Genomic DNA, 17,708 nt, shown 5'->3' with positions numbered 1-17,708 from the left:
AACCTCCATTTTATATCTTAATTCGACCGAAACACAAAATGGTGGACTCCCGTTACGCTTCTAGTTCGCGGACTAAACCGCTTCCCGGGAAGCGGTCCAAAAAAAAGGTGGGAAAGTAATTTACAGAAAAAGGACTGGAGACACTCTCACCAAATATAGATTAGCTTATACTACATAACAATCCCTTTCATTTTCACAAATTTGATTGAAATTCCATTTAGCCATTAAGCCTGTAGACCTCTCTAAATACCTTGAGGTAAATTACTTCACAAAACACATCTGAAGTGTTGGAATTGACAACCAATGAAAATGTTACTTTCATTTTCTACTTTTATTACCTGATATTTGATTGGTTATATACCTGAATATATATAAAGGAAGAGAAGAAAACACAGCCATTTTGACTACTACTTCTTGTTGTACATCACATTTCAATACTTACCTAAGACTTCAACTTGTTTCTGAAGGTAAGTTGTTATTTTTAAAACTGAAGTATATTGTGCACTATAACTTGATATGGTAGACTTTTTCTGATAGATATACACTATCCCTCTGTAGTAGTTATGGATTTAGATAGACTTCTCTGTTATAGTTATGAATGGAATTAGGCTTCTCTTCGTTAAATTACATACACTTTTTTATAGTCATATTTCCACTCTGATACTATACACTGCCAAAAGAAAAATTCACTGATAAAAACTGCCTATCTAAAATTAATCCCAACAGTACCCAATCTCTACTAATATATATTTTTTTATTCAAAATTTCAGGCAAAATGGAAGGCGAACAACAAGTTACATTTTCAATTGAACTGAAGGAGAGCAGCCAAAACAAAATTGATGACTTTATGGATGAAAGTAGAGACCACGAACTTCTACAATGTGTTGAAGCAGTGGACAACCTGCTTCAAAATGAAAAAAAGTTACACCCTATATTCAATTTTGACATTTCTGACAATGAAATGTTAGAAAGTTTAATAAAGTATGAAACACAATCATAATAAAAAAAAATTTAAAAATAAAGAAAACAAAAAAAACCCAACAAAAACAACAAATAATTAACATACAGTATTAGAAAAGTCTATCATTCTTTTATCCTTATAGTACGCTGCCCAGAACGCTTCCCGGTTCGCGTACTAGGCGCTCACCACGCAAAAATATATATATATATATTTTTTTTTTTGCCCTGCAGGGACCTTTTACAACCTCCACATAAAGCCTAGGGGGTCAGGGAGGATCTACTATGCCCCCTTATCGAAATTTCCCCCTTTGTTTTGGCCTCCTCTTGTCTCTCGATCCTACCGAGAGACAAGATGGCGGCCGCACCGGACTGTTTAGAATGTTGACAGACACCGAAAAGCCAATCAGCTTTCCGTGCGCAAAGTTCCGAAACGCGAAAAGTACGCGAACCGGATCGCTGCCCGGAGCGCTGTTACAGATATATATCTTGATTTAAACGGTAATTTCTCAAAATCCACTGAAGCACATATATTGAGACCTAGCAAAGGCACATCGGGCTAACAGTCCCTACAATTTTGCCAAGTTTCGTGGAAATCCATTCAGCCGTTCGGGCTAAAAGTGAGTCCAACCGCCCTATGGAAATTAACATGAGAAAAACGCGTTTTGGGACCCCCCTTTTTTCTCGGCCCCCCCTTGACGAACCCCCCCAAATTTCCAGGAGCTGCTCAGAAACAAAATGTGCCATTTTCCTGAAATTTTCAGCCGATTCCGTCCACAAACGCCAAAGTTATTAGACATAGAATTTTCAGAAATCCCATAGGGAAAAAATCCTAACTATATATACCTACTGGCGACCGCCAGTAGGTAATATATATATATATATATTCAATGAAAAAACCATAGGTTATAGACCATATATAGTTAGGGATTAGCATTTAAAAAACCTTATTTTATTTGCACAAAACCATTGAAATTCCATATATAGTTAGTTGCACTAACTATATATCGCGGACCCGCAATCCACTGCTAATGATGTCACATATTACATCATTCATGACATGGTCAGTGACATCACTGATGACATCACTGATGACATCTCAAATGACATCACTGATGACATCACTGATGACAACACCCAGTGACTGTATGTTTCTGTAAAGTTAAAATATGTCTTACATATTGAAGAATGAGTGGATGTATAAGTGTCTGGATGAAGGATTTAGTAGGTGCATGACTGACTGTATGAGAGAATGATTAAATGTGTCTCACTGAGTGCATGGGTTAGTGATTAAAGTGTCTTAATTTGGCAATCATTATTTATGGTCTTCTGTAAACTGCTGCATGTTTAAATCAGTAGCTATATCAGTAACTATATGGGTTATTGAATGGTTGCCTAAGTATTTGTATGGGAGACTGAGTATGTGTGTGGGTGGCTGGGAGGTATATAACTGTGCATAGATGTGTCAGCAGTTGATTCCCTAGGTGTATGGGTTCAAAAGTGCATGTAGAAACAGCTGTATGGACAGTTGACTGTGTGCATGAGTATATTGGTGAGTGAATGGATATCTCAGTTCTACATGTCAAAGTAAGTACATATGTAAAACACAGTCCATGTGAGAGTTGACATATATAAATAACTGAACATAAGAGCCAGTGAATGTGAGAGTGGCTGTATGAATCATTGTGAACTTGTATCAAGGATTGTATAAGAGAGTAAATATTTGTTAGTATATGTTTGAATACGTAAGGTGTGTATAACTGTATATTTGAGGAAATGGAGGTGTGATTGATTCTTTGCATGACTGACTAGGTGTGTGAGTAACTCCATGGATGTGTGACAGTCTGTGAGTGCCTGTTTACACTGAGTGTATCTAAGGTTATATTAGAGTCTGAAGATGTATTATCACATAAATGATATCATCAGTGATGTAATCAGTAATGTCAAATGAGAAGTCAGTGATGTCATTTGAGATGTCATCAGTGATGTCATCAGTGATGTCATTTGAGATGTCATCAGTGATGTCATCAGTGATGTCACTGACCATGTCATGAATGATGTAATATGTGACATCATTAGCAGTGGATTGCGGGTCCGCGATATATAGTTAGTGCAACTAACTATATATGGAATTTCAATGGTTTTGTGCAAATAAAATAAGGTTTTTTAAATGCTAATCCCTAACTATATATGGTCTATAACCTATGGTTTTTTCATTGAATTTCAATGGTTTTTTAAATGCAAATTTCTAACTATATATGGTCTATAACCTATGGTTTTTTCTGTGAATTTCATTGGTTTTTTAAAAGCTAACATCTGTAGCTGTAAAATGTATTCTTCTTTAAATCCCAAAATATATTTAGATGTTTATTGATAATTTTTTTTAAAATTTTTTTTTTCTTCGCTTCTAGTTCGCGAACCGGGAAGCTTTCCGTTAGCTCATCTCGATGCCGCGATCTAGTCCGCGAACCGGTCAACGTTACGTTAGCGGAACTGTGACGCGTCGCGGAAGCGCGACGTATCACGTTATCGCGTAATGCGTCTAATGACGCGCCGCGTTAGCGCTCCCGGAAGTGGTCGGGACCGCGAACCGGAAGCGATCTGGGACGCGGCGCGCGCCGCGTAACGTAAGCGGAACAGGTCATGTGACTTGTTTATCAAACTTTTCATTGGTTCATTTCACTTTTGGTTTCCAAATGATGTATGACTAGGTCATGTGACCTAAAAATAACACTTTTCATTGGTTCAGAACTTTTGCTCTCCCCAAATCATGTAAACCCCTCCTTATTTCCTCACTCTGACTTTCATCTTGGTGAGAGAAAGACCATTTTGCTTGATCTGAAGAATGGCTTCTGTACTGGCTGCAGCTGGTGGAACCCCACCACCACCTCCACCTCCTCATAAGAAGAGAGGACCACCTAGTCAATTCATCACTAACAGAGAGGAGGAAGAGGAGGAAGAAGAAGAAGAGGACAGAGAGGAACAACAATTTGTCGAAGAGTTGCCCCGGGTTTCAAAACGAAAAACCAATTTCATCTGGCAGTTTTTCTCCATCCCTCCTGGATCAAAGAAGGTTAATGCTAAGTATGCCACCTGCCTCATCTGTGATTACAGATTGTCGAGAGGCACAGATAAGAAATACAGTATGGGAAACTATACGATGCACCGACACATGAGCAGGTGGCACCCCTTAAACTACAGCAGGGCTGAGTTAAGGGATCTTCAAGACAATCCCACGTCAACTCCTGTGGCCAGATCGACCTCCACAATGTCATTGACGGGAAGAGAGGCACAAGAAACTGTGCCAAACATTCAACCCAACTTCCAGCATATGAAGTTAAGTTGTATATACTGTGGTGCTATGTTGTCATATGGCAACATGAGCGTCAACCTGATGAACATGGCGTACGAAAATCATAAATGCCCTAATGCACCCAAGAAATAATTTTTTTTTTTTGCTCCAGTTGAGCCGTTTTCAATGCCTGTTTTTTGTTGTCTCCCCTCCATAAAAAAACACAAAAAAAACATAAAACAGTTCTAAAAATACAAAAAAATCAAAAAATGTTAAAAAAAAATAAATAAATAAATAAAACAACAAAAACAAAAAAAACAGTTATTTTCAGAACTACCTCCCCTTTCAATCAAAATTGCTAGAATGTTTATCACTCTGGCAAGCTCTATTTCTTTTGGTTCGCTTCAAGTTCGCTGACCGGTTCGCGAACTTTAAGCGAACTAAAAAAATATTTTTTTAAAAAAAAGAAGAGTTAGTATAAGGGAAGTAAACAGAGAATAATGTAAAAAGAAAGACAGCTATAGAGAGTAAATGAGAGATACTGTCAATAACATCATCAGCAGTGCATTGCGGGTAAAAAGAGTAGAAAGCATTTACCTTATAATTCTTGTTACCTTTTTTTAAATATTTTTTCATACTTTCAATCTGTAAAAAAAAGAACAAACATTTCCAAAAATATTAAAACATGTATTTAAAAATTAGAAAAGACAAGGGAAAAGGTTCAAAAACAAACAGTTTTTCAACAACTTTGACATTTACAGAAGTCTCTGCTTCTCTACGTCCCCTACACAATCCTAAAGATATATATTCTAAAGAAACTGTATCTTGATGTTGATGAACTGAGCCCTATTTTGGAACATGATTTTTTTCTTGCACTGCTAATGTCTCACAATAGTGATGCAATAGCAGCGCAAAAAAGATGTAAAGCCATCATAAAATTGTGTCTAACATTGTAAATGCTTGATTTAGGATGCAAATAAGATGTGTGCTTTCAAGAGCTTTCTTTGAGGTGAGGCCTCTTTTCTTTTTTTAAAAAAAACACTACCCAGAAGTACAGCACTGAAAGCATTAAAATTGATATTTACAGAACTCAGCTTACCCATATGTACCTCACAATTCTAAATGTATATCATAAGGACAAAAAGCATAACATTAATTATACATGTTAAATGGTTTCTTTTTGCTGTTCTCAGAATGTATCAAATTTCACTTAAATCAGTGACTTGAAGGTATTCATCATGCAACAGCGGGGAAAAAAAAACACAATCAAAATGACTGTGTTTAAAAAACTCATACAACCTTCGAAATCTGATTTCAAAACTCCTTAAAATTAACTTACTTTCAATGACGTCGAACGATCTCCTATGAACAGCATCCACTCTGTTGTGCTACAAATATTTTCAGCCCGCCACTTTCTGAAAGAAAACCTCCATCGATACGTAAAATATGTTACATAGAAAAAAAGACTTCTCTCATTATATCACATGTTTCCACTAGGCCAAATCATGTTGCCGCGATTCGCAAGTCTTGTTATTCTTCCAATCAAATCCCGACATTTTCTATTTTCGCAACTTTCAAAAATAAAATATTTGAGATTATTTTCACAATCCTGGACTACTAATAACTTACTCTTCTTTGTCACTCATGTTTTCCTTTTCCTATGACACTGATACTGCTTACTATGAAGCAGACTTACTTGCATTAAGTTTATATAGTTGGATTTTTAATCTAGACAGCATTGCAGACTTACATTCCCTCTACTTAAAATTTTGGTTTTAAAAACACCAGGTAAGAATTTTTAAGGTCAAATGGCAATTTTTTTTGAACGTTACAACGGAATCATTACAGAATGACCAGCCATTTCCAGACTTTAAGTAAGCTGTATAATGTCCTGATGTTGTTGATGGACCATCGTGATAGATAATTGCTACAGTAACAAAAGTCCTCCCTGATATTGACAGCTGAGAAGCCACAAAATGTTTTATTAAAGTTGACAATTTTGATCCATCAGGCCTACAACGTTGGATCATTAAAATGACATACTGGCCATATCTACGTATAAATAATGTTGACATCATATCACATTTACATTGGCTACACTCCATGTTGTGATCCGCTGCATTTACTAGCTTATTAAAGGAGACTGATTTACTGTCTGGCAAAGTTAAATATATAAATCTTTCTGAGTCTACACTAGTAGTACTTGATACCATACAGTTCTCGCAGTCATGCTGCCATTGATAAGAAAGCCCAAACAGGTGATCTACATCTACACCCTCAACTTGCAATATATCAAGCATATACATTAAAAACTCCTGACAATCTTGCTGATTATTTTCAGAGAAGTCTGTTTGACCTGAACATTCATCTACCAGATAACGAACTTCAGACACACTTTCTACTTTTGTTCGATCAGTGCTACATTTCTCGAAAACAGAATTCAAAAAACAGCATAAAATTTGTTCAGAATTCAACAGAATCTGTTCTTTTAAACTCTCTAGTGAAAAGAGAACATTAACCACTACATTTGCATAGCAGTTGACACCAGAACTGTTTTCAAATTGAAAACCGACAACATCTTCAACAGAATCCACTTTCTTTCTGCTAACAATTTTCGGTTCATTGACTTTTAGTCTTTTTGCAACAACCTCCCTACTATTACTGCTATTTCTACGTTTGCGGCCTACCACACGTTTCTCAAACAAAGGATATTGAGGCAAATGTGGTGCATACTCTCTTCTTAACCTATTATATTCCTTAACACAATCTAGATCCGCACAAATGTTTGTGACATCACAGTCAATCAAGTACAATCCCGATAAAGTTCTAACTCGTGACAATGCCACATATGCCATACCCTCCTTGAACACAGAACTGCCAATATTCACCAATGCACAGTCTACACTTAAACCTTGCGATTTATGGATTGTCACCGCATATGCCAAGCAAACAGGAAACTGCTTACGGCGAACATATAAATCTTTAACAAGCAAAAACCTAGCAGAACAACGACCAATTTGCTGTACTTCCTCAATGCCATCAAATTTAATTCTTAAAAATTCTATTCCATCTCTATTTCTGTATTTCTCAAAATCAACAACATTACCCATTGATCCATTTACCAGACCTCTTTCTACATGTAAATTCCTTCTCAAAATAATTCGGCAATTTAAACACACATTCAAAGTCTTTTCAAAACCCGCTGTTTTAGATATAGTCTTCTCTAATGAATCCAATTTTGATTTCAAATTGTCTGACAAAATAATTGTTGATCCCATATGCTCTAATTTGTCGATAGCTTCAAGTTTCACAATCTCTTGCTTTTCTAAATTCAACATTTTGTTGTTGAAGATGGCACATTCTGCAAGAGTTGGCATGAGACATATCCCGGATTTCTTCTCAGTAATTTTCTGAAAAATATTCTCAGGCACAATTTCTTGTTTGGGATATAAATTTGACAGTAATCGTGCATTTAAAGCTTCTTTCCCATGCTCGGTCACTTTTCCAATTCTAATATCTTGTAGAATATTCTTGTAATCTTCATCCTTTGCCTGACGCATATTTTGATGCAGTTCTGCATAATTGAAGTTTAACCATATATTGACGTTGCCAATGCTCCCTAGGCACTTCCTGGTATCTTCATGCGTGAGTATTTTGAACACAGGTTGACCTTTTACTGGTGTCAGCTGCAGAAGATCTCCGAAAACAATGATGTGTTTCCCACCAAATAACACATCATATTCAGTTTTAAGTACTTCTTGCATTCTCAAATGCACAAAGGCAAGCATGACATTGGAAACCATGCTTACTTCGTCAATGATAAGTAGTTTCATTTTCCTCAAGACTCTGGAAACTTCACAGCAAGCATCTCCAGATAACTTGTTGTATTGTAATTTGTTGTCATGCTCCACCGGCAGCATCAGTAGACGATGCAAAGTAATACCTTTAATGTTATGTGCTGCCAGTCCAGTAGGAGCGGTGACAACACAAGACAGCGATGACTCAGTCCTTTTCTGCAAATAACAAGAGATTGCTTTAATGAGGAAACTTTTTCCAGTTCCCGCTTCTCCACTCACGTACAGTCGGACAGGCTTCAACGATGTACATGAGCACTTGTTCTTCTCATGACTTAATCCGTGCTCAATTTCCGTGGTAACTTCATCATATATTTTCCTCTGCTCAACGTTGAGTTGTTTTTCCAAGTCTTCTAAGTTAACTGAATCCTCCTGAGCATGTGCCATGGCTCTTTCCACTTCATTCATAGCAGTGGCAGCTTCATTTTCGATAATAGGTCCTCCAAGTGGATCTTGACTCAATGAAACAGAACTCTGACTGTCCTGAGAACTGTCTCTGGCAATCTCAGCTGCAATCGTTGCTTCCTGCTCAATTTCCAAAGTTAGCATTTCTTGATATTTAGAAAAAGCAGGACATTCTATGGACTCCTTGGCTGCATTGAAAGAGTCTTCGTAACAGAGGAAATCTCCAAGCAGTTCCTCTTCTGCACGCCAAGGCTTGAAAAGTTGCAAAAGTGCTAAATAAAAAAACTCCTTTTTTTCTGGAGATTCACCACTCAATTTTCGATGGTTTACTAATTGGCATTTTCTTTGCTTGACCAGGCATCCCTCACTTCCAATTACAGCATACACTCCTTTCTCAATATCTTCTTTGATGTTCCTCTTGAATATATAATTTTGGAGAACCTCATATAGACAAACATTCTCAAGGTGACTGCTTCGATTTGGATAATATGTATCCAACATGTTGGTCTTCAAAATGTCGGTACTGTTTGGTTCCTTTTCTGCCAAATACTCAATTTCCCGGACAGGTTTTAGAACTCGATTTCGCGTTGCAGCAAGACCAAGACTCGCCCAAACGAGACTCCTGGATTTGGCATAGAGACTTGCTGAAGACAACCGGTCAGAACATTCGTAAGCTCCGATTTCTCGATGCGACAACATCTTCAGACTGAAACTGTACAACTTCTTGCTGAGGCTCTTTTCATGAGAAATGTCCTCCCACATATCCTTCAGTTCGGTCTTTTCTTTTTTGGTGATGTAAGATGTCACATACCGAGCCACAGCCATACAGTTGTCAGCCACAAACTGTATATCCATGTTAGCATTCCACATGGACAAAATCACTGGGTTGTAGTCATTGATGTACTTGGACTCTTCGTTTCTTTTCAAATTGTATGTATTCTTGGGTGATTTCCTCGTCACATTATGTCGCAGCGAAGACATCAAACTGTTCACTCTTCCTTTAGAAATCACCGGTCGTGGAAAGTTGAAACGACATTTGGTGTAGAACTTGTCCTTGTTTCTGAATTTACGACGACAGTACTTTCCACAACGATGGCTTTGGAAACGTAGAACTTGTTCTCTTAGACTTTTCTTCTCCGTTGCGTTTGGAACAGCACACGTAGAATACTGTTCGATGAAATTCATCACTAAGTCATCCGGATCTGTTCCAAATTTAGGTGCATCCTTGATCCACAACAACATATGTATATGAGGGGCACCTCTTGCTTGGTACTCCTTTCTCCAGAAGAAATCCAACACCTCTCCAAGAGGTGGATTCTTTTTATTTGTGATGAAAGACATCATAGCTTCAAATCTATGATTGAAGTACCTGCATACATTCACTGGATCCAAAGAACACAGTTCTCCAGGTGTCTTGAATTCAATGTTTTCAATATTTCCATTTGCCTCTCGTAGAAATTCAAGTAAGTCTTCCCAGCCATACTCGGCACAGCTCAGAGTGAGGAACCATGTTGGAGTTCCTAAGTTCCTCAGCATACATTTTAAATCACCATGACGACGGTACCAGTACTCATTAGTACCACGCTGACACGCCATGAGATTAATTAAGTGACAGTCCAAAATACTGTCTTGGACATTGACTTTATGCATAAAGTCACTTGCCGAGATGTTTCGCATCTGTATACCACTTTTTAAGATGTGGTTCACTGCATATGACAGTCCAGACAGATCGCTTTCAAACAGGAGATGAAACAAATAGGGAATGCATTGCCGAAACCTAGGATCTGCTGCATACAATCGTAAAGTCCGGTATTCAGAGGCAGGAATTTGATGAGGTCGCTCATCATATCTTCCTCCTTGACCTGTGGGAAATAGCTGTGGGAAACACCGAGCTTCCAAACTTTCCTCCCAAACACTAATGGGACTCCCTTTGGCTTGTTTCATTTGAAACAACTCAATAGCATTCCCCATGACTTCCTTGGAATGCAAAGGATGAACACTATAATGTTCATATATTTCTTCACTTTTAGAGGCCTCTACTTTCTCAATTTGGCCAGCACACAAATCGCTATCCTCTTCATCACTTACTTCCTCTTCTGCAACATACACATTCTTATAGTACTTATTATTTTTCTTCAAATACACTGTTGCCTTTTTGACTTTCCTAACATCCACTAAATCTTGCCATATTTTCTTATTCTTTGTCGGAACCCCATTAACCAAGATAACCAGAGGTTCCTCTTCCACTTTTTCTATTCCAATTGTGTTAATGTTTTTCTTCAAATCTAGAGGCAAATAAACAACTCTTCCCTTTAATCCTCTCTGTAAATCTGCTGGAGGCAACTTCCCTGTCTTCGGCTCCATTCTTACAATAGCCTGAAAGGGATGGATACTTTGAATCAAAATAGATTCATAAGTATTTAAATCCTTCAATTCAGAAGGAATCTCAACCAATTCCAGATTATTATGAACTGCCCTAGCAGGCATCTGGTTTTGGTTTAATTTATTACAACAATAAGTACACACACGTTGATCCGATCCCAAATCAAAATAATTTTCTACCATCAAGTATGTGGCAAAATCCTTCCATTCACTATTATTTTCCCTTTCACTTTTTGCATATAAATCCACTACCTTAGTCTGATTCTTATAATAAGTGCGTCGACAACATACACAAGTGAAATTAGGCCTCTCACTTGATTTCATCTGAAACGTGGCAATTTCCTTCTGAAAATTATCTGTACTGGAAACCTGTACATTATCTTCCACATTACCCTCTACTTCAGGGTCAATTTGAACATTCTCATCTTTACTACCAAAGTAACAAAACTCAATTTCTTCACAAATATTCTTCACATCTATTTCAGAACCATGCAAAAGAGCAGCACATAATTGTTTAAGCATAATTGCTGGACTCTTAGCATAATACAACATTCTCACTAATTTTCTCACTTTATTATGATGCACTGCTAGCATCCTGAAATGATGAAAAACACTCTGGCATACTCTCCTGGAAAGACAAGCCAGTGAATGACCACGCAAACCTGTCATTTGTCTCACTCTGCAAGGATCTAAATCCTGCAACAACTTCATTTTCTGCTTCAAACTTTTCTTATTAAATGTCCGTATAAAATCACAAAGCAAATTGATGGAAACCTGTCGCACACTGCAAATAGAACTACACTTCCAAATGTACACAGGACCCTTAGGACGTCTTCCTAAAACCTCATCACTTAGCGCCTCTTCTGTCTCTGTTGTCACAAGTTGTTCTTTTTCAACTGGACAACCATCCTTCACTTCATAAGCTCGACCACTGATGTCAACTGCATGCACCAAATCATTATCCTGAAAATAAGTCTCCTCATTAAAAAATGCCTCAGAACTTGAACTATGCATCCATTCTCCGGAAAAAACTTCACAAAAGTTAGTACGATTTACTACTCTCTTCCATCTACTTTTTGTTTTGAAATCAGAAATTACCTTGCTTAGTTTCCTAATTCTATTGATTACCAAAATAAACAACTTTCGCTTAATTTCAAAAGCATGATCAATAATTTTCTCTACATTTTTCTTCTTCTTATAAAATGCCGCTTTCTGTTGGCCTTTCTTTTTAATACTTTTCAATAAATTAACTAATATCCTATTACGGAACATTCGATTTCGAATGTCCCTAAACTGTTGTTTCCTTCTACTATCATGCACAGAGTTATCTCTTCCTCTACCAGTAACATTTGTGATGGGTCTCTCCTTTCCATTTAAATTACTTTTCTTTTTGTGAACTGAAACATTTTTTTGAGCAAAACTTTTTTTACTACAAATATTTCTTAAGAATGATTTCGTGCTCTTACCCGGACCTTTCTTGGTGTTTTGACAAGTATTTGGGGAAGAGGACTGCTGCAATAAAACATCATCCTGCTGTCTTTGACGTTTTCTAGCCTTTCGTATGCGACTTTTGGAAGGCATTTTCAAAACTATGAAAGAATCTGCAGTTGAATCTGTGGAAAAATATAATATAAAATGTTATTAACCACTATTACCAAACAGTAAATAAATAACAGTCATCTAAAACTTAATGCCGTACTAATTATTTAACATAGCAAATGTTTTCCACCAGCACTGCATCACAAAAATGACACTCAATGGTACAAAAAAGGCATACAACACTCATAAATCACTCCCTAATATTTTAAATCATTAATTCAGGATGACGATAAGATGTAGCCTATCTAAAGATTTGTTTAGGCCCTGATCTTTAGACTGGGGTAAATGTGTGTCATTGATCCACATTCAGTCCATCACCTGTTTTGTTTATTTGAGGTGAGGCCAACACATGGTTGCAGATAAGATTTTCACTGAAAAATATCAAAATAAAAAAACATGTGAAGGCCTACCAATGAAGTAAATCATTAAATGAAAACCAATACATTTCTGGAAATATGCACTACTAGTGCTTCATAAGATGTTTTGGGTCATATTTATAAGGCATTTGAGTATCTAGTATGCTATTTTACATTCTTCCTAGTGCAAATTTATTGTAAATATGCTCCCACCTGCGGTTGGCAAATTTAGATTTTGATTATGGGAGTTAGATAGGCATGTTACTAATTTCCCAAAAATGGTGTATAACCCCAAACAACCTTTGAAGCAAATGCTCTTAGCCATGTTATCCACCTCCCATTCGATAACATGGCTAAGAAGTGCTTGCAAATGTGAAAAAAAACGGCCGCAATGCATGAATATCGCAGAAAAGTCAGCGATATTCATGCATTTTCCAGCACATGCTCTTAGCCATGTTATCCACTTCCTATTAAATAACATGGCTAAGAACTGCTCAGGGCCCCATGAGGAACGCTTTCCATTTAAAAAGGGAAAAATAACATCAAAGACACTAAAATGCCTTCTAAATATGACCCCAAACAACCTAAGAAGCTCTAACAGTACATATCCTGAAATGTAATTGATTTCAAAATTCGTTTTTAAACACAGCATATAAATCAATTGTATACCTGCATTCATGGAGAAATGACTAAAAATGTCCTTGAGACACATGAAAGTGTTTTCTGGAATGCCCTAGCACCATTTTTGGGACACTATTAACATGGCTACGTAACTCCCATAATCAAAATCTAAATTTGCCAAGCGCAAGTGGGACCGTATTTACAAGACACTTGCCCCAAGAGGAACACTTTCCATTTAAAAAGGGAAAAATAACATCGCAGAAAAGTCAGCAATATTCATGCACTTTCCAGCAAATGCTCTTAGCCATGTTATCCACTTCCTATTACATAACATGGCTAAGAACTGCTCAGGGCCCCATGAGGAACGCTTTCCATTTAAAAAGGGAAAAATAACATCAAAGACACTAAAATGCCTTCTAAATATGACCCCAAACAACCTATGAAGCTCTAACAGAACATATCCTGAAATGTAATTGATTTCAAAATTCGTTTTTAAACACAGCATATAAATCAATTGTATACCTGCATTCATGGAGAAATGACTAAAAATGTCCTTGAGACACATGAAAGTGTTTTCTGGAATGCCCTAGCACCATTTTTGGGACACTATTAACATGGCTACGTAACTCCCATAATCAAAATCTAAATTTGCCAAGCGCAAGTGGGAGCGTATTTACAAGACACTTGCCCCAAGAGGAACACTTTCCATTTAAAAAGGGAAAAATAACATCGCAGAAAAGTCAGCAATATTCATGCACTTTCCAGCAAATGCTCTTAGCCATGTTATCCACTTCCTATTAAATAACATGGCTAAGAACTGCTCAGGGCCCCATGAGGAACGCTTTCCATTTAAAAAGGGAAAAATAACATCAAAGACACTAAAATGCCTTCTAAATATGACCCCAAACAACCTATGAAGCTCTAACAGAACATATCCTGAAATGTAATTGATTTCAAAATTCGTTTTTAAACACAGCATATAAATCAATTATATACCTGCATTCATGAAGAAATGACTAAAAATGTCCTTGAGACACATGAAAATGTTTTCTGCAATTCACTAGCACCATTTTTGGGACACTATTAACATGGCTAGGTAACTCCCATAATCAAAATCTAAATTTGCCAAGCACAAGTGGGAGCGTATTTACAAGACACTTGCCCCATGAGGAACACTTTACATTTTAAAAGGAAAACATAACATCTTAGACACTCAAATACCTTATAAATATGGCTCAAAACAACCTATGAAGCTCTAGCAGTACATATCCAGAAATGAAATTGATTTCTTAAATCGTTTTTAAAAGCAACATCTCTGTTTCAGCTTACATAACAGACCATAAAATGGGCTCCATATATCACAATATCTTGTGTTACTGCATGCCAGAATGTTACACCAAATATGCAATTACAATTTCTCAAAGAAACAAATTCTATTTGTATATCACTAGAGACAAAACCACATTTTAAAAACACAGCTTTCTTCATCATTTTCTCCTTAAATCATACTATTCTCTATCTAAATTAAATAAATCTTTTCTCACCTTAGCAAATATTTTTTTGAGTTTTGAAAACAGTCTGAGAAATACACCAAATTGTCTTCAGCAGAAGAAAAAGGATGCACTCCAAAGGCTGCAGCTATTGAAAGCACAGAAATACAGATATTCTTTTCACATATCTCTCATATTAGCCAATCATACCTCTTCCCTCACTTTTTTCAAATCAAAACCCTTCCCCCCTCTGCCCTGTCTGCCTTGTTTCCATAGCAACCACCTCCTGGAAGACCTCTCATGTTTGCAAATTCACACAACAATGTTTCAATTGAACTCTGAACTCTCAGTGCACCTGCGTATCCAGTGCAATCTTTCATTAAATGTTTCTTCCTTGACCATTCAAATTACATCTTTCAAAGAACACATCCATGCACCCTAACTTTCTGTTTTCAGAAATGGAAATGCACCAATCACTGCTAATGAATCATTAGCATTGTAAATCCACAGTTTTTTTTCTTTAGAAACTCCTACTGTTTCAACTGCCCTTTCATTACCACACTTCATCTGACTGCAGAACAACCTTCTCCCACCATGTTTAAGGTCTGGATTGTTGGACATAGTTACATCCACTGGGCTCAAAGGTATGCTGAAAGCAGAAATTTACGTAACCTCAATTTACAAGATGTGGAAATTAAGTGGTTGGGCCAAAGAGGATTAAAATGTCACCAATTGATACCATTGGTGAAAACCTTTATGCATTTGCCTAAACCTGACCTGTTAATAGTGCACTGTGGAGGTAATGATTTGGGCACTTTGACAGGGGTAGGTCTGGAAATGCTTTTAAAGGACACCTTTGAGCAATTAATGGCACTTTTTCCTCAAACTGCCTTGGTATATTCCAATATATGCCAAAGACAGAAATGGAGGTGGTCCAACCAATTTTGTCCACAAATTGAGAAAGCGAGGAAGCATGTAAACAAATCTGTTTCAGCTTACATGAGAGACCATGGAATGGGCTCTCTGTACAACAATAACTTGCGTTACTACATGCAAGATATCTACAGAGGAGATGGAGTTCACTTCTCAGATGAGGGCAACAGAATTTTCATTCTGAATTTAAGACTGTGCATTGGTACCTACTTATAAGTACCTAAATGTACCATAAACCCAAAAGCTCTTCTCAGAGCTACCCTACATCTGATCACTCACAATTATTATTTTTCTCTAACTTTTTTCACTAATTTTCCACAAAATTCGCTCCCCGGAGCGCTACCCGGTTCGCTAACCGAAAGCTAACCTCGCGGAATTTTTTAAAAAAAAGTTTTTTTTTCCGCACATATAAGCCTCCTCAGCCACGCTCAGAAAACCTAGGGGGTCAAGATAAGTCTACCATGACCCCTTCTACCCATTCTAAACATTATTTGCCCTCCATCTTGTATCTTAATGCGACCGAAACACAAAATGGTGGACTCCCGTGACGCTTAAGGTTCGCTAACCGGGCAGCTTCCCGGAAAGCGGTCCTAAAAAAAGGCGGGAAAGTAATTTACAGAAAAACGACTAGAGACACTCTCACCAAATATAGATTAGCTCATACTACATAACAATCCCTTCCATTCTCACAAATTTCATTGAAATTCCATTTAGCCATTTAGCCTGTAGACCTCTCCAAGTACCGTGAGGTAAATTACTTCACAAAACACATCTGAATTGTTGGAATTGACAACCAATGAAAATGTTACTTTCATTTTCTACTTTTATTACCTGACATTTAATTGGTTATATACCTGTATATATATAAAGGGAGAGAAGGAAACACAGCCATTTTGACTACTACTTCTTGTTGTACCTCCTATTTCAATAGCTTCAAAAAACTTCAACTTCTTTGTGAAGGTAAGTTATAATTTAATATATTGTGCACTATGACTTAATATAGTAGACTTTTTCTGCTAGATATACACTATCCCTCTGTAGTAGTAATGTATTTAGATAGACTTCTCTGTTATAGTTATCAATGGAGTAAGGCTTGTCTTGGTTAAATCACATACACTTTTTTATAGTCCTATTTCCACTCTCATACTATACACTGCCAAAAGATAAATTCACTGATAAAAACTGCCTATCTAAAATTAATCCCAACAGTGCCCTATCTCTACTAATATATATTTTTTTAATCCAAATTTCAGGCAAAATGGAAGGCGAGCAGCAAGTTTCTTTTGAGATGGACCTGCAAGAGAGCAGCCAGGAATTAATTGAACCAATTGACATGGAATTTATGGATGAAAGCTTGGATAATGAACTGCTGCAATGTGTCCAAGCAGTAGATGTCCTCCTTGCAAATGAGGACATTTTGCAACCTCACAGATTGCAAACAATATTTCAAGAAAATAATGACATTTCAGACACTGAAATGTTAGAAAGTTTAATAAATTATGAAAAAGAATCAAAATAAAAAAAACACTTTAAAAAAAAGAAAACAAAAAAAAACAAGAAAAACAACAAACAATTAACATACAGTATTAGAAAAGTCTTTCATTCTTTTATCCATAAAGTTCGCTGCCCAGAAAGCTATCCGGTTCGCGAACTTGGCGCTTACCACGCAAAAAAAAATCTTTTTTTTTCGACCCTCCTAGGCCCTTTTAAAACCTCCACATAAAACCTAGGGGGTCAACGAGGATCTACTATGCCCCCTTATGGTAATTTCCCCCTTTGTTTTGGCCTCCTCTTGTCTCTCGATCCTACCGAGAGACAA

The 17,708-nt window shown here is 37.0% G+C and overlaps 1 protein-coding gene across 1 annotated transcript in view; it reads right to left on the bottom strand.

Moving 5' to 3' along the window:
- Positions 1–17,451, bottom strand: part of LOC147731720 (uncharacterized) — a 29,744-nt gene extending 12,293 nt beyond the window's left edge. Inside the window, exons 1-2 of the mRNA XM_086954243.1 lie at positions 14,976–17,451; positions 8,817–11,142 (exon numbers count right to left, since the gene is read on the bottom strand). Of these exons, the coding sequence (XP_086810369.1) occupies positions 8,817–11,073 (2,257 nt within the window). The 5' untranslated portion in view covers positions 11,074–11,142; positions 14,976–17,451. The remainder of the gene's footprint in view (positions 1–8,816; positions 11,143–14,975) is intronic.
- Positions 17,452–17,708: the final 257 nt, after the last annotated feature.

This window comes from Lissotriton vulgaris, chromosome 2_1, assembly GCF_964263255.1.
Source record: "Lissotriton vulgaris chromosome 2_1, aLisVul1.2, whole genome shotgun sequence".
Lineage (NCBI taxonomy): Eukaryota > Metazoa > Chordata > Amphibia > Caudata > Salamandridae > Lissotriton > Lissotriton vulgaris.
Note: the sequence above shows the minus strand (reverse complement) of the source record. Positions and strands in the feature narration are given on the sequence as shown.